Below are 21616 nucleotides of genomic sequence, written 5' to 3'. Positions count from 1 at the left end.
GATGAGAGAGAAACATCGACCAGCTGCCTCCTGCACACCCCCTACCGGGTATGTGCCCGCAACCAAGGTACATGCCCTTGACCGGAATCGAACCTGGGACCTTTCAGTCCGCAGGCCGACGCTCTATCCACTGAGCCAAACTGGTTTTGGCTGGGGTTGGCTTTTGTTACTTAGCATAATTCCTTGAAGATTTATCTAAAGTGCTGTATGCATCAATAACTTTTTACTTTTATTGCTAAATAATATTACACATATGGTCATAGAACAGTTTAACCATTCACTATTGAAGGATATCTGGCTGTTATGAGCTTTTTGGTTATTATGAATGAAGCTCTATAAACATTTGTGAATAGGCATTTGTGTAAATATACATTTTTTGTTTTTCTGGAATAAATGCCCAAGATCACAAGATCACAATTACTGGGTCATATAGTAACTACAAATTTAGTTTTATGAGAAACTGCCAAGCTGTTTTTCAGAGTAGTTGTACCATTTTACATTTCCACCAGCAGTGTTCACGTTTCCCTACATCAGTGATGGCAAACCTATGACACGCGTAGCCTTTCTGATGACACGCGGACGCTGAGGTTTATTAAATACAATTATATATAACAATTATACATTTATGTTATTTAAACTATCGTGAAATAATGTTTTTTCCTCAAAGTGACACACTACCCGAGTTATGCTTAGTTTTTTGGCAAAGTTTGACACACCAAGCTCAAAAGGTTGCCCATCACTGCCCTACATCCTGGCCAGCATCTGGTGTTATCTTTATCTTTTATTTTAGTAACTAGAGGCCCAGTGCATGATTAAATCATGCATGTGTAGGGTCCCCTACACGCTTTCGCTTTCGATCGCGGGGGAGCTGGGTGCCTGTCCGCTGGTGCACCAGGCCTTTCAGAAGCCTCCTGCGCGGCGGAGGCTTCTGAAAGGCCTGGTGCACCAGTGGACAGGCACCCAGCTCCCCCGCTTTTGATGGTCCACGGTGGGACGTGAGCTTGCTGCCCCAGAGGCCCCTTCTGTGCCGCAGCACAGCCATGGCACAGACGCTGAGCTCAGTGTCCCGCCGGCCCAATCGGCCACCCTGGCCATCCCGAGTCCCGCCCCCCCGCGCCTCCTGGCCAATTGTGAGCATAGCAAAGGTACGGTCAATTTGCATATTTGTCTATTATTAGGTAGGATTCTAATAGGTGACTAGTGATATCTTATTGTAGTTTTAATTTGCATTTCCCTGATGCTAATAATGTTGACCATCGTTCATGGCTTATTTGCGATCTGTATCCTCTTCAGTGAAATATCTGTTCATGTCTTTTGCCCATTTTCTAATTAGATTTTCTTTTTATTTTTGAGTTTTGAGCATTCTTTATATATTCAGATAATAGTCCTTTATCAGTTTGCAAATATTTTCTCCTACTCTGTAGCCTTCTTTTCAGCTTCTTCACATACTCTTTTGCATAGTAAAAGTTCTTCATTCAATGAGGTCCAATTAATCAATTTTTCTGATGGATTGTGATTTTGGTGTCAAGTCTATGAATTCTTTGCCTGAAGAATTTCTATATTGTGAAGTTTTCTTCTATATTATCTTTGAAAGGCTATATCCTTGAATTCTTTTATCAATACTCTATAATTTAATTAGTATATACATCCTGTTTTGTTCAATTTGTGTATCTAAAGATTTCATTTTCTTTGGAGTGATTATAAATGGTATTATGTTTTTAATTTGTTTCCACATGTTCATTGTATTATAAAGATATGTGATTGATTGTTGTATGTTGATTTTGTATCCTAAAATCTTACTAAACATAATTGTTTCTAGTTTACTTGTAGATTCCTTTGTAGACAATCATGTTAAATGCAGTTAGAGATAAATTTATTTATTCTTTATCCAATCTGTAAGATTTTCATTTGTTTTTCTTGCTTTATTGAAGTAACTGGAACTTCCAAGGCTATGCTAAATAATAGTAGTGAAAGTGAACATTCTTGTTTTGTTCCTGATCTTAGAGGAAAGCATCCAGGCTTTCACCATTAAATGTGGTATTTTATGTAGAGGTTTTTATAAGTGCTCTTTATCTACTTGAGGTAATTCTCCTCTTCTATTACTCACTTGATGTGTTGTTGTTGTTTTTTTTTTTTATTACCAATGGGTGTTGGATTTTCTCGAATCTCTTTATGTCAAATAATATGACCTTATGATTTTCTTTAGTATTTAGTCTGTTGATATTACATTATGGATTTTTGAATGTTAACTCCATTTTTATGTCCTGATTAAAACCTCTTACTTTACTATTTAACCCTTTGTACTCGCTTGCCTTTTTCTCGATTCCTTTATTCTAATGCTAACTGTGTCGAGTCACACTCGACATCCAAGTGCAAAAGGTTAAGAGTGACAGAAAAGAGAAAATTTCACAAAAAGGCTAGTCCTTTAAAGGTTTTATTAAAGCACATGAAAGGGGGGAAAAACATGAGTATAAAAGCTCTAGAAATTTGCCTTCATTATATTAACTGTTTTATAATGAAATACATTCTGTCCACACATGTATACTTACTAGGTAGGTCCAAGCCTCTAAGAAGGTAAAAGGCATGAGTAAGGCACTTGATATCTGTAGTACTAACCTCTTGCCTCAGGAAAGGATTTTCCCTTTTGAGCTCTTCAGAAAGATCTTCTCCCTCCAGCCATTCCTTCATGCCAGTCTGTTCTGCCCAAGCATTCACAGTCGCTAGGGCAGCAGCTCGAACATTGTTCTGAATGGAGGAGAGAATTAGTAAAAATAACATTGACTATGGATTGGAGGAAGTAGGTAGTGAAAAGCTTGAACATGAACATGGAGGTTTCTCTAAGGTGCATACGTCTTCTTTGAAACATAATCTAGTTTTGTTTGTACTAAAACCCCAAATTACAGTAGATACATAAAACTTCAACTTGTACAGATCCTATAGTAAGTTAGCTAGGCAAAACAGTGACCTATGTGTAAAATATCATGTAGGGGTAACAAACTTTTTTTTTTTAATATACTTTTATTGGTTTCAGAGAGAAAGAGGGAGAGAGACAGAAACATCAATGATGAGAGAGAATCATTGATCGGCTGCCTCCTGCGTGCCCCCTATTGGGGATTGAGACCGCAACCCAGGCATGTGCCCTTGACCAGAACTGAATCCGTAGGCTGACGCTCTATCCACTGAGCCAAATCTGCCAGGGCGGAACAAACTCATTAGGTTTTCTTTTCTGAACCTCTGGGTGCTTATGTTCATGTTTATCTGCTAAAGAATGTAATTCTAAATGTCACAGAATGCATAATGGTTACACTGAAACTACTAACGACTTTAACATTTATGTTTTTATATTAACTTGTATTAATAGAATGAGTACACAAAAATATTAAAATAGCCCAATTTCTCACATTAAATGTATTATCTATTTAAATAAAAGCCTAAGCGATCATCCGACCATTTGACCGATAGCTATGATGAGCACTGACCACCAGGGGGCAGACGCTCAATGCACAGGCATGGAAACATGGAACAAACTGATGAATCTCAGAGGGAAGCGGGGAGGAGGGAAGACGGGAAGAGATTAACCAAAGATTTTATATGCATACTAGAGGCTCGATGCACAGATTCGTGCACCGGTGGGATCCCTCAGTCTGGACTGCAGGGATTGGGCCAAAACTGGCCATCCGACATCCCCTGAGGGGTCCCGGATTGCGAGAGGGTGCAGGCCAGGCCGAGAGACCCCACCAATGCACAAATTCGTGCACCGGGCCTCTAGTATAAAAATAAAGACACATTCAAATACTCAATGTAGGGCTAAACATAAGAGGCTTACAACATTCAATGAAACTAAGTATCTTAATCAAGTACTAGAGGATCCTGTTCTAGTAGTTCAGAGAAATAAGGTAGAAAATAAATACATGATCCAAAAATTTATATATTTAATTACTCTTTATACTGGTACTTTTTTTTTTTTTTTTATACTGGTACTTTTAACAATGATGTCATAATCACAATAGCAAACATTTTTTGAGCGCAAACTATATAAAACAGGTACAGGTACCTTATGTGCAGACTCTTATTTAATTCTGTAACAATGAAATTTCACAGATAAAACTAAAGTCAAAAGATAAATAACTTTAAGTGTCACAAAGCAAGTAAGTGATATATCTGGTCATGTTAATACTGCCTGGGAGATAAAAAGGTTTACTATTTTCCTCCTAATATTCTCTTCTCTATATGTACCCTTACATGTAAGAAAAGATAATTATTTTTAGCCCTGGAGTGTGACTGGCTTATTCCAATTGGAGCTGTAGTGAGGAGTCAGGTTTACCTTGCTGTCTCCAAGGACTGTGATAATAGGGATGCCTAAGTTCTTCACATGTTGCTTGATGTTTGGGCCCATAGCTACTGCCAGTTGCTGGAGGATATTCAACGTCTGCTGCACCTGAGTGGAAAGAGCCAATATTTCATGTTCAAATAATGAGCAAGCTAGTGCACAAAGTTTTACAAATCTGCTGCTAAGAGACAGGGAAATCAGCTCTTTATGATGCTACTCTAATTAGCTTATGAATAATTTTTAGGTGGTGGCCACTGCTTTTATCATTAGTTCATAAAATCGAAGCATTAGAATTTTAGACCAGAGATTATACTGCTTCATAATTCTAAAGTAAAGCCTAGTTTATTAAATTCTTGACATAAAAATCCAAATTTAAAAATTAGAAATTAAGCATGTTTATGTATAGTACAAGCAGTTTTATATAAAGATATTTAACATTAGAATACTGTAAAAAGCAAATATGAGCTTCATAAAAATTTGACTTATAAACTTGCCATCTACCAGCATATCTTGTGGTATACACAAGAAATTAAAGAAAGCTATTTGTAGTCCATAGCAAGTAAAATGACCATTTTTTTGCTGGCAACGAGTTCATTGAAAAGGAACCTACTGAAAGGAGAAGGGGGCAAGAAATATAACAGGCATGTGTTCTACATACCAAGATTTTATTTGAATCATTGAGTCGACCCTTCAAAGCAGTTGGAAGTTCACCTATGTTCGGTTGGATAAATTTTGCTTCATTGATAATACCTGCCACTTCATCTAGTCCTTCTTTCCTGATCTTCCAATTTTTGTCACCAATCTTAGATACCAACTCTGAAGTAATTTTATCACTGGAAAAAAAAAAAAAAAAAGACAACATCTTAATTCCAGACTCCTAAAAAATAATGATGTCACAGAAGTACCCCTATCTGAAAAAGAGAAGGCACCAGATTAAAACTGCAGTATGTCCTGGCTGGTGTGGCACAGTGGGTAAGGGCCTCAGCCTACACACAGAAGGGTCTATGGTTCGATTCCCGAACGTACCTGGGCATGTGCGGGAGGCAACCAGTCCATGTGTCTCTCATATAGATGTTTCTCTCTCTCCTTCTCCTCTCCCCTCTCTCCTCCCACTCTCTCTGAAAAGCATTGGAAAAAATATCCTCTAGTGAGGATTAACAAAAAACAAAAAAATTTTCAGTATAATAAATCAAATAAACCATTTCCTATAAACCAACCTTATCTCTGTCCTTGGCAAAAGATCCACAACATCATTGCCCCCATCATCTGGTTCTTCTCCATCTTCTCCTTCATCTGTACCACTTGTGCTATGTTTGGAAATCCCTCTGGTTGGAGCAGGTGGGCTCTGGCCCTGCATCTACATCCCAACAAATAAATCAGTGAGGTTAATGAACTTGATGAAGGACCTGAGAGCAAACAAGCTGGAGAATGGTGCCTGTGTCAAAATTTCCTATTCCTTCCTAATACCTAATATTTACACAGTACATGTCTTAATTTCTATTTAGGTTCCAATTTTGAGACTACATGGCAAAATATATTTTTATAAAACCTATCAGAATCTGACTTCTTCTTTTTTTTTTTTCCCGGCGCGCCCCCGTGGGGGTGGAAACCCCCCCCTCGCGGGAAAGCATCTGACTTCTTAATCATGAGGCTGTCTTTTGACTTGTATGCCCAAGACATTATACAGCAAGTCTGCCAAAACTTAGCAATTTCCATTACAAAGTTTATTCAAGGAGAGACAATATTTTTTATTTAAAAGATGTTTTAATGTTATATTTAATGTACTTTTTCAATAGGTCATACATTTAAAATACTTGAAATTCCAAAGGCACAAAGGACATAAAGGGGAAAACCTCCCATCCTATACCATAGTTACCCTGTTCTCTTCCTCATAGACAATCAAAGTTATTAATTTGTTAGGAACTCTTCCTAGGGATATGTTATGCATATAAAAGCAAACACAATCATACTGTTTGTTCCAAAGGGTTAAAAGTTTAAACTTAACTAATATGAGCTTTCTGAAGTTCATCAATAGATTGTATAATTTGTGAAATCTTTACCTTCTCAAATTCTGCATCTATCTGGGATAGGAGAGCAGGCTTCTCATCTTCAAAGAACATTCGCAAAGAGGGACCAACATACAGGTACATTACACCAAGCAGGGTAATGGCAGAAGTCCTCACAGCCTGGGAGGCAGAACAAAAAGAATTTTCCAAATAACAGCAGAACTGCAAAGATGACTGTATGTTCTTATATATGCTGGTATATACTCACTGGGTTTGTTGCAGCAAGTGCTGTCTTCACATTGCTAATGAAAGCTTTCACATTCAATCTAGAAGAAATAACAATTAGAATTAAAACCAAACAAAACACTTACTGGTTTTATAAAGCCAGACTCTAGAAGTGGCTTCCTTTGGATATGTCCTTGAATCTCACCTATTTGCTTTCTATACTCATTCAAAATTACATACTATCTATATGCTAATCACTCCTAAATCCAGTGTTGACTTCTCTCCTGAACTTGATCCAGATATCCAACTGCCTTTGTGACATTTCCACTTATATGTCTAGATGTTGCCCTACAACTGTCAAAACCAAACTCCAGATTGTAAAACCCTCAACCTAAAACCTGTTCTTCGCACAGTCTTTCCTACTATAGTAAAGAGCCACATCATGCTTCCAGTTGCTCAGGTCATTCTTGACTCCAGAGTCATCCTGACTCTTGTCTCTTATGCCCACTCTCTGATCAGGTCTACTTTCAAAATATATTCTGAATCATAACACTTCCTCCACTACAAACTATGTCCAAGCCACTGAAATTTCCTGACAGCATTATTCCAATAGCTTACTAAGTAGTCTCCCGGCTTCTGCCCTTGATCCTCACTATCTGTTCCGATTATAGTCAGAATGATCCTGTTACTCTTCTGTTCGAAATCTTCTAAGGACTTATAACTTCAAACTTTGAATCTCCAATATCAGTTTCTATTCCTTCCCTCTACTCCCACTTTCAAAAGAGGCCAACATTCCTAGTGCCCTTATCATATGCTAGGTCCAGTTTTTAGCATTTTACGTATTTTTCACAACAACCCTATGAGGTACCATTTTGGCATTTTATAGAAAGGTAAATTAGGTCAAAAGAGGAGCAGTACCTTGCCCAAGGCTACAAAGCTGGAAAAGTAGCAGATTAGGGATATGATCCAATGGGATCTAGTTTCATATCCCATCTTCTGAATTACTAATCTCTTATCTGAAATTTTAGTTCATAGCTCTTCTGCAACCTCTTGCCTTGTAAGAGAGAAACATCAGTGTTTAGAGTCAAAACAGAGGCATTCAACCAGATTTCTGCTGCATTAAAAACAAAACAAATTTTGAAGCCCTATATGACTTGGCTTCCCCTTCTTTAATGTTATCTCCTACCACTCTCCATGCCCTCACTTATTCCACTTTAGCTACATTCTAAAGAACAATCACTCCTTCCTATTTTTAAATATATCATATATGCTCCTACCCCAGGGCTTTTGCACTTGCTGTCCCTTGGTTTAGAATGTTCTCCCAGATTGTCTCAGCTAACTCATGTCCTAAAGGTGCTGCTCAAACATTGTTTCAGGATGGACTCTTGTTAGATCTAATAGTAAAGAACACCTTCCCAACTACAGTCAGGTGATTCCACTTAACCCCTTAACCTGCTTTTTTTTTTATTCTGTTGTTCCTATACCTCCCAATATATTTTTTATTGTCATCTTGTTCATGATGTATTCCTAGGGCCTGGAACAAAAGACTGGAATATCAGAGATACTCATATGTAGTAGTTTAATAAATGAATAAATACAAGATCATGGATAAATAGAATAAAAAAGAGGAAAATACTTACCTGGCTTTTATGTCATGCCAAGAAATTAGTTTTACACCAAAAACTATACAATTAAGAAGAAATTATAACAATACCCTCAACTATGGGAAGACACCACAGGTACTGACATAACAATTCTTTGCTTAATGACACTTGAATGATAACCTGTGCAGTAAGTAGTATTTCTTCACTTGGTAGAACTCAGAACACTGTTTTGCAAGATATTAAGAGGCACACTGTAACAAGCAATATGGCACAGAGAAAGGCAACATGGTATAGCAGTATAATATTCTTTCTTGGAATCAGAATGCCTGTGTTAAAATCTTGGCTTTGCCATAACTTAGCTGTGACTTACCAGTAAGCAGAATATTTAATCTTTCTATGCCTTAGTCTTCTTATTCATAAAACAGAGAAAACAATCCTCACATGGTTTTTATGATTTAATCAAATAAATTATTTAGAAAATGCCTAGCATAGAATAAGCTCTATAAAATTTTGTTAATTAAATAAATGTGTTCAATAAGCAAGTAAGTTTGGAAAAACAGCAAGTTAAACTAGTTTATTGCATGACTTTTGAGAGCCTTTAATTCACCAATGTGCACTATAGGTTTCTAAACAAATGTGATTATATGCAGTAATTCACAAATGTATTTGACTAGCAATCCTTAGAACTGGCTTTTATGTGGGACAGTTATAACACTCGAGGAAAAGTTACGTAGAGAACTCTAGTATTAGTGGATATCAAAATGCAGGTGCACAAGCCAATACAGATGGTTCCTGACTTAAGGATTTTTTAAAAAAAATCCTCACCCAAGGAAATGTTTACTAATTTTAGAGAAAGAGGAGGGAGGGAGAGGCAGAAATTGATGTAAGAGAGAAACATCAATTAGTTGTCTCCCATATGTGCCCTGACATGGAATTGAACCTGAAACCTAGGTAAGGTATGTGCACTGATTAGGAATAGAACCCACAACCCTTTGGTGCATGGGACAATGCTCCAACCAACTGAGCCACCTAGCCAGGGCTAACTTAAGATTTTTTGACTTTACAAATGGTACGAGGAGATATGCATACTATATTACATGAGATATTCAACACTTTATTAAAAAATAGGCTTTGCGTTAAGTCGATTTTGCTCTACTATAGGCTAATGTAAGTGTTCTGAGCATGTGAAAGGTCTAAGCTAAGCTACAATGTTCAGTAGGTTAGGCATATTTTTGACATGATATTTTCAACTTATAAAGGGTTTACTGGATGTAACCACATCATAGGTCAAAGAGTACCTGTATAGATTTTTGAGGAATAAACGTAGTTTTGTGGAATTAAAAAAAAAATATATATTTTTACCGATTTCAGAGAGAGGAAGGGAAAAGGAAAGAGAGATAGAAACATCAATGATGAGAGAAAATCATTGATCAGTTGCCTCCTGCACGATTCCAACTGAGTCTACAACCTGGGCATGTGCCCTGACCGGGAATTGAAACATGACCTCCTGGTTCATAGGTTCAACGCTCAACCACTGAGCCACAACGGCTGGGTTGTTTTATATAAATTAGATAACCCAGCTCTGGTGTTTCAGAAATAAGCAGAGATAGCTACAACAAATATAATCACCAGTCAGAGATTGGCAAAAACACTTAATTATTTTGCATTGAATTTTTTTCTGACTTACCCAGAAAAGCCAAATTCTTTTATTGCATTTGATAGCCAATTCAGAGTTTCTGACTGATTCTTGGGATTTTTCTGAGAGAACGCCATTGACATAACCTGGAGTGGGAGAAAAACAAACAAACAGATCTGTGTTTTCTCTGATATTTCTAATAGAAATATAGCATGACATTAAGGCAGAAGTGGATGAAGCATGGTTTTGTGATGCTAAAACAACTGCAATAATGACTTTAGGAATGAAATACTAACCTACACAAGAAAAAAAGTTAAATGACAGTAGAATACCGTTTACAACTTTTCTTTCATTAATGATCACTGTTTTAAGAGAAAATTACTCTCATCTCTAAACAGACTATTCTTGACTAAGATAAAATTTATTATGCAACAGTGTATTATTAAAGGTAAAAAACACAGCATCTAAAACAGCTTTACTTGAGAAGACAAGACTAAGCTTAATTAAGTAACTTTAAATTAAAATTTGAGACAAAATTGGGAAAACTGGGGGTAAGAGAGCTATGTGACTAACCTGTTCAGCTGTCCAGGGCAACATGCAAGCTTCGGCTATTGCTGTCATAGCTTCTTTTGCATTGTTCCCACATTTCACATCTCCAATCTTATCTACAAGGCCATCTAAGACAATCTGAGCTGATGTTTTGGAAAAATTTCCCTTCTGGGCAATTAAAGCAACTATGTGAAGCTTCATCTGCATCACCTAAATAAGGATAAAGTTATCATAAAGTTATGAGTAAGCCAAAGACATTTATTTATGTACTTATTTCTATAGTAAAAAAATTAAGACCAGCTGAGAACATGACCAAACTAAAATCAGACTTTTAAACAAAGAAAGCAAAATAATTTTTATCCTTTGTTAGCAATTAAAGTAGCTAAGTGACAGCTAAGAGAAAAAAAATCAAACCACTCAATGCTTTAAAATATTAACAACTAGAGGCCTAGTGCACGACTTTTGTGTTCGGGGGGGGGGGGGCGGGGGAGGGAGGGAAGGGGAGGACTTCGCGGGGATGTCCACCTGACGCCCGTGGGGAGCGGGCCTAAGCCATTAGTTGGACATCCTTAGTGCTGCCGCGGAGGCGGGAGAGGCTCCTGCCACCGCCATTGCGCTTGCCAGCCATTAGCCTGAATTCTGGCTGAGCGGCGCTCCCCCTGTGGGAGTGCACTGACCACCAGGGGGCAACTCCTGAGCATCTGCCCCCTGGTAGTCAGTACACGTCATAGAGACTGGTTGTTCCACCATTAGGTCTATTTGCATATTACTCTTTTATTATATAGAACTAAGGCCCGATGCACGAAAATTCGTGCAAGAGTAGGCCTTCCTTCCCCCGGCTGCCAGCACCGGCTTCCCTCTGGCACTCGGGACCCAGCCTGGCTTCCCTTGGGCTGCCCGCAGGCACCCAGGACCCGGGCTGGCTTTCCTCGGGCTACTTGCAGGCACCTGGGATCTGGCTGGCTTCCCTCTGGCCCTGGCTTCGTCAGGAAAGACGTCTGGAATGACATGTCTAATCTAATTAGCATACTACCCTTTTATTATTATAGATGTTACCACATGGAAATTTAATGAATTGGAAATTTTCATTTCTATAGTCTCCTCATATGATTATTTCTATACTAGAGGCCCGGTGCACGAAATTTGTGCACGGGTAGGGTCCCTTGGCCTGGCTGGCAACCAGGGCTGATCTGTGGTACAAACGGCCGGGTGATCGGGGACTCCCCGCTCACACCCACCTTGGCCGGCTTGGTGCTGCCCATTAGCTGCGCCCCCCCCCCCCTGCTGCCGCCACCAGTCGTCTCCCTCTGTAAGGCGACTGCGGGGGCCCCTGCTTGCACCTGTCTTGGCTGGCCTGGGGCCTGCGTGCTGGGGGAAGCTCCTCCATTGAGCATCTGCCCCTGGTGGTCAGTGTGCATCACAGTGACCAGTCATTCTGCCATTTGGTCGATTTGCATATTAGGCTTTTATTATATAGGATAGTACGGAATACACATCTTCCAATACATAATAAATGAACAAACTAACTACATAATTCAGAGTTCCTAATAGAGTTGCTCACAAAAAATAAAACTATAACCCTCATGCACACACACATACAAGAGAACTTGAGAGACTTAAAGAACTTAAACTAGACTTTTAGGTGGAAGAAAGAAAGAAGCTTGGAAAACAATTTAAAGGGGTTAATGTAATGATGGCAGATGTATGGGACTTGAGACCCCTTTGACCATAAATATTTCCCTTTGTCTTGTTTGAATATTTAAATAATAAATATTGGCATGGATGTAGAGAAATTAGAATACTCTTGCACTGCTGATGTGAACATAAAATGGTGCGAAAACTTTGGAAAATAGTTTGGCAGTTCCTCAAAAAAGTTAAACACAGAGTTACCATATGATCCAACAATTCAACTTCTAGGTATATACTCAAGAGAATTAAATATGTGTTCACAGAAAGACTTGTACATAAATGTTCACTGCAGCATTATTCATGATAGCAAAAAAATGGAAACAATGAAAATGCTCATCAGCTAATGAATAGGTAAGTAAAATGTTGTATATCCATACAATGAAATATTATTTAGCAATAAAAAGAATGTAGAATTGATAAATGCTATAATAGGGATGAATAGTAAAAACATTATACAAAATAAAAGCTAGACACAACAAAAGACTACAATATTGTATCATTCCATTTATATAAAACTAGAGGCGCGGTGCATGAAATTCGTGCACGTGTAGAGCCCCTAGGTCTGGCTGACGATCAGGGCCAATCTGGGCCTTCTGGCTGCCAGCCGGGCCTTCCTTCTGGCTGCTGACTGGGATCTCCCTTCCCCGGCTGCTGGCCGGGGCCTTCCTTTGTTCCACGCTGCCCCCTGGTGGTCATCGCATGTCATAGCAAGTGATCAAACTTCCGAAGGGACACTTTGCATATTAGCCTTTTATATATATATAGATGTCCAAAAGTAATCCATAGAATAAGTATGCCAGGGACTGGGTGTGAGAATTTGGGAAGGAATAAAGAGTGATTGCTGATGGGTATGGAGTTTCTTTTTCAGGTGATGAAAATATTCTAAAATTATACAGTGGTCGGAGTTGCAGAACTATGTGAATATACTAAAAACCACTGCATTGTATACTTTAAAACTGTTAGTTTTATACACTCAATAAAGTTGTTATAAAGGAAAAAATATACAATTATTCTTTGTTATGGATCTAACACACTGGAGGGTATTAGCTGAAATCAGGCGAGTTTCTTTCATCTATCTGTGCAGCTGCATAAAGAGGAGTTTTAAAAGTGGTGTGAGAAGAGGGCAGTTCGAAAACCCTTTGGCATAGAAAACTTTTGTGGAGCTGGACAGTATGGAAGAGGTGCTATAACACAGTGCTAAGGGAACACAGTGTGAGGGAGCTAAGGATCCCACAGAAAGAACAAGAGGTGGCAGAAGATAAGCCAAAAAGAGACTAACAGGATGTCAAAAATAGACCTGATAACTTAAAAAAATTTATTTTTTTGCATGAGGTCTATGTATATCTAGAAGAAGAGAAGGAAACTCTTTCCCCGTTTTCCTTCCTGCATCATTTCCCTATACTTTCCTTACACCCAACTCTTTAGACTAAATAACAGTATTGTTAAATTTCATCTCTATAATCAAGTTAGTTAAATAGACTGTGTGGTAATTTTTCACTGGCTATGTAAATACTGCATTTATTTTTATTTTTTAAATGTATTTGTATTGATTTCAGAGAGGAAGGGAGAGGGAGAGAGAGATGGAAACATCAATGATGAGAGAGAATCATTGATCAGCTGCCTCCTGCATGCCCCCTACTGGGGATCGAGCCTGCAACCCTGGCATGTGCCCTTGGCCAGAATCGGACCTGGGACCCTTCAGTCTACAGGCTGACGCTCTATCTACTGAGCAAAATCAGCTAGGGCTGCATTTATTTTTTATCCAAACAAATAAGAAAGCTATCTCACTGTTTATCCCTCCTTTGAATATGTAAAGATTAGAGGACTTTGAAGCCTAAATAATGAGAAGAAAATGCATATATATACACATTTCACAAACAATACAATAAAAGACATTAAGTCTCTAATGAAAAAATACCTGAAAATTAGTTTCTTTCCATCCAGGTTTCTTGGCCAGCATCCTCACTAATGCCTGGCATGGCATTTCAGTTCTGTCCATTAGTTCAACAGCCTTGAAGTAAAATCAGAGAATAAGAGTTAAGAGGTAATGAGTAGTTCCAAGGGAACAGTATATAACAAATAGAAATGGGAATGAAGAGGTTTATAAGGGAGCATATATAATTTCTCTTATAATGCTTTGTTTCTTAAGTTATACTAGTATGTTTGGTATATGGCTGTTATAGTAATACCATTGAAACATTTCTCCCCCACCCCCACACTTTAGGAATTCACAAACAATTTGCTTCAAGGAAAGTAATGCTAAAACAGTTTTCATTTGCCTAACGTGTGGCAGAAACTGCTTAATATTTTGACTTATTTGGTTTTCCTAAAAACAGAAAAGTAGGGCAGGTTAGAAGTGGTTAAGTATTAAATTTCAAAGATGCACAAATTCAGGTCTAAACACAATATGCAGCAGATGCTGGACTTGAAGGCAAGTTTCCTGCCTCAAGTTCCAGTGCTTCCAGTTTCTCCACACCCGTCCTCATTAGAATCACAGAGTATATGCCAAAATGGACTACCATGCTCCTTTCTAACACAGATTTTTGAGAGGAGCTTCTCACATCAAGTGATAATGTCTGTTCCTCCAAGAATCATGACCACAAAGAGGGAAACAGAAATGGATTAGGGATGGTTTCAGTGGAGAGATCTGTTTCCTACTGATATTAAAAAACAAATACCATAATATTAAAATTCATCTAAGCCTTATAATTCAGAATAAACCCAATTTTTTTGGTAAGTACTAAGTTATGAGTTATAGAAAGCATAGGAAGCAGATGTTGAAAGATAAACACTACAAAGCTAAAAAACAAATACCCCCACCCCTGCCTCATCTTTAGGTAAAACCCTGAAACATATTCACTGGTTATAAAACACAGCAATAGGACAAGTCTTTCATTTCCAATTTCATCAGTTCTGTATAATATAGTTGTTTTCACACTCAACTCATCCCTATGCAGCTACCTTTTGGAACTCTTCCATACAGGCCAACCTTTCCTTCCAGTTACTGCTGTCTAGAAGTTGTATACAGGTAGCGGGAAGGACAGCTGAAGCTTTTTCTTCACACACTTCAATCTGTAAGATACAAACACATTAAAGTTAAAAATTGCTTAAGGAAACAAATGGCAAGAATGTAAAAACACAAGAACATTCCTATATGTATGCTATAGTATCTGAGGCTTCTATTTTAGTATCATAAAGGGAAAGTTTGTCTAAGGCAATTTCAAGAATCTAAAAAGTAACAAATAACGATATGTTGTATAATTCAGCAAGAAAGAACTCAAATTTTCTCAAAGATATTGACTTTCCATGGTTTTATGAGTCTGAGACATATTGTATAATACTGACCGAGAGCTCAGGCTCCACTATTTCTTTGGTCTCCAATCCCTTTTTGTTCTTGTTTCCAGCACTTCCTGCACCTCCTGGTGCACTTGGTTTCCCCTTCTTAGGTGGTCCACCAGCCTAGACACAATTAAAAAACATTTTTTTAAAAATCACTTAAGGATTTAGAACAGTGATTCTTAAACTCTAGTGGGTCAGAGACTTCTTGAAAATTTGACTAAAATCACTGTAACTATGTATGGTGACTTACTATGGTGATCATTTCACAATATATAAAATATCAAATCATTATGTTGTACACATAAAACTAATATGTTGTATGTGAATAATACCTCAATAAATTTTTATTTTTAAAAATGAGGGATAACTCAACCAACAACAAAAAACCATATATTTGGTGCCCACAAAATTTAGCAGTTTCAAAGGCAGACAGATCTTTTGAAGACCATTCATGGGGGAAACTGTAGGCCCCATTTTAAGAACCTCTAACTCAGAATGAGCTAATGAAATAAAAATGATGGACTGGAATTATATACATTTTCAGATTAACTTGAGAATAAACATTTGGTGCCTCTAAATCTTTCCTAAAGGACAATTTCTAACATACCATTTACTCAATACTTAATCACAAGGTAACCCAGTTACAGCAGAATGAGTGTTCTAGTTATGCTGAAGATGGCCATCTCACCAAATCTTTTTGTCTTAGTAGTTTTTCAGTTGACTTACTTGGTTTTCCAAGTATATGATCACATAACTAAAAAAATGTGATCCTCATATTAACACCTCTCCTTTATTCTTTTGTCTAATTGTAGAGCATTATTTAACAATAATGGTACAAGCAGGGATTTATTGTTTTACTTCCCATTATAATAAGAATACTTCTAGTATTCATCGTTATTAAGCATAATACTGACTTTTGTTTCTTTTTTTATTTCTGTCATTGATATTTTGTTGTTGTTTTGCTTTGTTTTATACAGTTTATTTTATTTATTTACTTATTTATAATCCTCACTCGATATTTTTCCATTGACCTTTAGGGAGAGGGAAAGACAGAGAGAAATATCGATATGAGAGAGATACATTGATTGGTTGCTTCCAGGATAAGCCCGGGCCGAGGAGGACCCTGTAACCGAGGTATGTGCCCTTGACCAGAATCGAACCTGGGACTCTTTGGTTCACAGGCCAACGCTCTATCCACTGAGCCAAACTGGCCAGGGCAATCCTGACTTTTGGTTTGCTATGTCTACTGCTGAGTGTGTATGCATGTGTGTGTGTGTGTGTGTGTGTGTGTGTGTGTGTGTGTTTGTGGTGTCTCCCCAAAATGTATACACACACATTGAATAATTATAAAGGCAGTGTTTAATTAAAATATATTTCATTTTCAAAACTGAGCTATCAGCTGTTTAAGTGTGTATACAATTTTTGGGAGATACCCTGTATGTATGTATGTGTGTGTGTGATATATATATATATATATAAAATTATGTCAAAGTATTCATCCATTTCTATGTGGTTAAGAATTTTTATCAAAAAGCTATGTTAAAATTTACTATATACTTTTTAAGTATCTAAACTTAGCTTTCTTTTCATTTTTTTTTAATTTTTTAATATATTTTATTGATTTCTTACAGAGAGGAAGAGAGAGGGATAGAGAGCTAGAAACATCGATGAGAGAGAAACATCGATCAGCTGCCTCTTGCACACCCCCTACTGGGGATGTGCCCGCAACCAAGGTACATGCCCTTGACCGGAATCGAACCAGGGACCCTTGAGTCCGCAGGCCGACGCTTTATCCACTGAGCCAAACCGGTTTCGGCTAAAATTAGCTTTCTTTTTTCTAAAATATATTTCTTGATTTTAGAGAGAGAGAAACATCGATTTGTTATTCCGCTTACTTATGCATTCCTTGGATGACTCTTGTATGTGCCCTGACCAAGGATAAAACCTGCAACTTTGGTGTATTGGGACGATGCTCTAACCAACTGAGCTACCCAGCCAGGGCTGAAATTAGATTTCTTGTCATCTATAAATTTAGTAAATTTTCTAAAATTAACATTGAACCATTCTTGAAATCTGGAATAAACTTTAATCAGTTATACTTTGTACTCTACCCACTGAAAGAATTCTGTAAATATTCTATTTAAATATCTTTTTTTTTATTGTTTCCATAACTGAATTGTTTTTTTTTTCTTTATTGATTAAGGTATTACATATGTGTCCTTATCCCCTCATTGCCCCCTACCCCCCCACTCATGCCCTCACCCCCCTGGTGTCTGTGTCTATTGGTTAGGCTTATATGCATGCATACAAGTCCTTTGGTTGATCTCTCCCCCTTACCCCCACCCCCAAATATCTTGATTTAAACTTATTTCACCTATTTTGAAAGATCACGAGAAAATAGCAGTTTATCACAAGGTACAAAGCCAATTATCACAAGGCAGTAACATTAATAGGGCAACACACATTACTGTTCACATCATTCCTTCCACTTATTTTGGGTATTTGTTAAGCATGCAAAAAAGAAAAGACAAAAATGACAGATGATCAAATTAGTCTTCAACATCACTCTAGCTGGTTGGGCTCAGTGGACAGAATGTCAGCCTGTGGACAGAAGAGTCCTGGGTTTGATTCCCATCAAGGTCACAAGCCCAGGATGTAGGCTCAATCCCCAGTAGGGGAGTGCAGGAGGCAGCCAATCAATGATTCTCGCTCATTATTGATGTTTCTATCTCCCTTCCTCTCCCTTCCTCTCTAAAATCAATAAAAATATATTTTAAAAAATTAGTCTTCAGCATCAATCCCTGTTCTGAAATGAATGGTATCTTGAATATAGTATAAGCTTTTAAGGTATAATTAGCAAAACTAAGATGCTGGTTTTTAATTAAATGGAAACCTCTAATACTTGCTGATTTATTAATAGCAGTATGGTTTTATTGGTTTATAAATAACAACCCATAAAGAGAGATTTGTTTTCTAACTCTAAAAATAGAAAATTCTATACTCTTTGATTAATTAGATGTCTTTTGGATCCTTTCCTGTAATTGCACTCTCTCTATCAAGAGGTACCTCAATTAATAAATCTACTTCTTTTCTTTTTTAAAGAGATATATGTTTATGGCTTAGTAGACTTACTAGATGATACTGTCCTAGTTGTTTTTTTCAACAGAGGAATTGAAGCAGGTTGCTACCCCTCCCACTTTTTTTTTTTTAAGAATTCCTCATAAAAGAAAGCCAGCTAGCATGGAAGGGTTCAGCAAGATTAAGAAAAGGACTCAGGTGCCCAGGTCATTGTTGAGTGGCAGGAGATGGTGAGAAAGGAGAAAATAACTGCTAATACCCTGAACTAGAATGCTGAAGAGACAGCATAATATGAAAGCTAGAGATACCTGGTTCAAGTCTCAGTTCTCTAACTCTGGTCATTCAACAAATACATTTGAGTTCCTGTTATGGGTAAGAGAATCAAGCAGTGACAAGCTGTCTATCCTTTAAAGTTCACAATATGATGTGGGGAGACATAATAAACAAACAAGTAAACAATAAAAATATCAGAATGAGCCCTAGCTGGTGTGGCTCAGTGGATAGAGCATCGGCCCATGGACTGAAAGGTTCGGGGATCGATTTCGGTCAAGGGCATGTATCTGGTTTGCAGGCTCAATACCTGGCCCTGGTCAGGGTGTGTGTGGGAGGCAACCAATCGATGTTTCTCTCTCTCTCTCTCTCTCTCCTCCTTCCTTCTTCTCTCTCAAAAAAATAAAAAATAAAAATCAATGGAAAAATATTCTCAGGTAAGGATTAACAACAACAAAAAATCAGAACAAATTATAAGAGTCAGTGCAGTACACTTAACCTTGCTGAACCTGTTTCCTTTTCTGGAAAACCAGGGGTCACAAAACATTTATTTCAAGGGTTGTTATGATGATTTACTGAGATTATGTAGGTAAAATGCTTCACAAAGTGATGCTCACTAAGTCAGTTTTCTTCCCCTAACTCCATGCTGGGGTTCAGAGTGGGGAAAGATAATCAAACTTTTTGCATCTGCAGTAGGTAACTTCATGCTTTAGCGTCCACAGGACAAGTGTTCGCTAAAGGAAAGCCCCTTATGCACTTTCCCCTCTCCCACACTGTACAAAGGTAGTAAGACCTGGACTGGTATGGAGATTCAGTGATGCAATTCAGCAGCGTTTTTAGCAAAATGACAAAGGTGATGTTATTAATGTTAAGTGCCTTGCCACATTTTATTTCATTATTTAATAATACTTTCTGATCCCTTAAAATGCACTCCTGTACTTCCATTACCATTTTTATCTCTATTAAAATTTCAAATAACCAAATGTATTGTTGGAACACACTGTCTTCATAACAGATGTTCTGCTGTATTTTGAATGTGGTAACGAGTTCATTTCTCAAATGAAATCATATTGCAAGGACCACTATTAATGTGAGATTCAGACCATATCTTATATAAATTTTAATTTTTAAACTATATTTTCCAAGTCATCTATTAACCTTAGTAGCAGGTGCCTTTTTTAAGGGTCCGGGTTTGGGTACTGAAATGTCCTTTGTGTCCTTATCTCCTGCGGCTCCTGAAGAAGCAGTCCTTCCAGGAACAGGCTTGAATTCCTTCTTTTCAGCTGCCGATCCAGCTTTCTTACCATGCACTAGCTCTACTTTTTCTGAACATTCTTTGATCTGGAGAGTGAAATTGAGATGAACATCATTAAGCCCAACTTTGAAACATAATCACTATTTTATTACTTAATAGATCATTTAAACTAGCGTTTGCCAACCTTTCGAACCTCATGAACCATCAGTGGTCCATGGACCACCGGTTGGCGACGGCTGCTCCAAAGGTTTCCTTAAGCCAGCAGTCGCTAACCTTTCGGACCTCACAGACCACCAGTGGTCCACAGATCACCGGTTGGCAATTGTTGACTTAAACCATAACTATATGAGAATTTAGAGAGAAAAGTTTCTTTTTCAACAAAGACAAATTATCCAGACTTTCTTACATTTTGTTTCTATACAAATTAGAATTACAATAACCACATTTTAAATAGAAGACATTCGTATTTAGAAAGGTAATTTTCCAGATATTAGAATAAATTTATTTTAAAACAGTGTTTTCACCTTTATAGATTATGGTTACTCAGCTTTATTTTTGTTATAATTTGAAAGATGTTTCTACTAATATGATCACTGCAGCTTGAGATAAAATTTAAATCTCCAAAAGCTATACCTTCAAACTCTAGGTGTGAACCACCAGTGATGATGAAATAAATTTCATGAGTTGATATCAGTTTTGTTTTAATAAAACAGAACAAACATATGTACTATTGTCCAATTTCATTATAATCTATTAATATCTTACCCTGTCAAGTTTAAGTTTGTCCACATCAACTAAGAATGGGTTTACTGCTTTCTCACCAACCACCTTCAGAGCGGTACCCAATGCTTCAAATGCAGCATCTCTGACTTCAGGAGCAGAATCATTGATGTGCTATCGTCCGGAAGTAAACAAAATTATCTCAATACAAGGTAATTTAGGTATTACTGATTTTAAGTCAGACTAATGGTTGTTTGAAAAAGAATTTACCTTTTACAATTCACTAAAGCTAAGTACTGCTTTCCTTTTGCCAATTAACAGTTCCTCTTTCACAAATTCTTTTTTGCTTAAGGAAACCTCTGATAATCCATTCAGCATGTAAGTGCTTCCTTTTCCTCCTACCCTCTATCTAAAGTGCCTCACATTCAAATGATCTTCAAATAATCTAAGTAGTATGACTGTGCTTGGCCAGATCCAGCTGAATGCCAGTAAACGGGCCAAATAAGAAACAAAATGTTTAGCAATTAGTAGAACTATAAAGCTAACTTGTATTTAAAGAATAGGAACATAACAATACAAAAATTTAGATTCAGTTTCCAAAGCTTCTCAGAAGACTATAGTCAACAGTCTGAAAGTCAGTCACTGTACATGATTAGTAGGCGAAAAAAATCTTTCCTAGATATAAAATATTCCCCCAATTTCAAAGAGAGTCTATACCTTAAGTAGACCAGCACAAAAGGGCTTCAGCAAGCTCTTAGGCAGGGTAGAAGCAGTGCAGTGGCGGAAGCTTCTTGCAATAAAAAGTGATGTCTGTTGCTTGATGGTTGGATTTTTATTATCCATTACTGCTAAAACATCCTCACTGATGTTCTGTAGTGTGGTCTTTAGAAATAAAATGTGGTCAATGAGCTTTTC

At 37.5% G+C, this 21616-nt stretch overlaps 1 protein-coding gene across 1 annotated transcript in view; it reads right to left on the bottom strand.

Moving 5' to 3' along the window:
• Positions 1-21616, bottom strand: part of CKAP5 (cytoskeleton associated protein 5) — an 84500-nt gene that overhangs the window by 24786 nt on the left and 38098 nt on the right. The window contains exons 11-24 of the mRNA XM_008146757.3: positions 21419-21583; positions 20747-20875; positions 19885-20067; positions 15385-15498; positions 15001-15111; positions 13958-14050; positions 10375-10560; positions 9853-9947; positions 6605-6662; positions 6391-6516; positions 5548-5687; positions 4989-5163; positions 4325-4438; positions 2617-2745 (exon numbers count right to left, since the gene is read on the bottom strand). Of these exons, the coding sequence (XP_008144979.2) occupies positions 2617-2745; positions 4325-4438; positions 4989-5163; positions 5548-5687; positions 6391-6516; positions 6605-6662; positions 9853-9947; positions 10375-10560; positions 13958-14050; positions 15001-15111; positions 15385-15498; positions 19885-20067; positions 20747-20875; positions 21419-21583 (1818 nt within the window). The remainder of the gene's footprint in view (positions 1-2616; positions 2746-4324; positions 4439-4988; positions 5164-5547; positions 5688-6390; positions 6517-6604; positions 6663-9852; positions 9948-10374; positions 10561-13957; positions 14051-15000; positions 15112-15384; positions 15499-19884; positions 20068-20746; positions 20876-21418; positions 21584-21616) is intronic.

This window comes from Eptesicus fuscus, chromosome 13 (assembly GCF_027574615.1).
Source record: "Eptesicus fuscus isolate TK198812 chromosome 13, DD_ASM_mEF_20220401, whole genome shotgun sequence".
Lineage (NCBI taxonomy): Eukaryota > Metazoa > Chordata > Mammalia > Chiroptera > Vespertilionidae > Eptesicus > Eptesicus fuscus.
The sequence above is the reverse complement of the archived record's forward strand: the minus strand, read 5'-3'. Positions and strand labels throughout refer to the sequence as shown.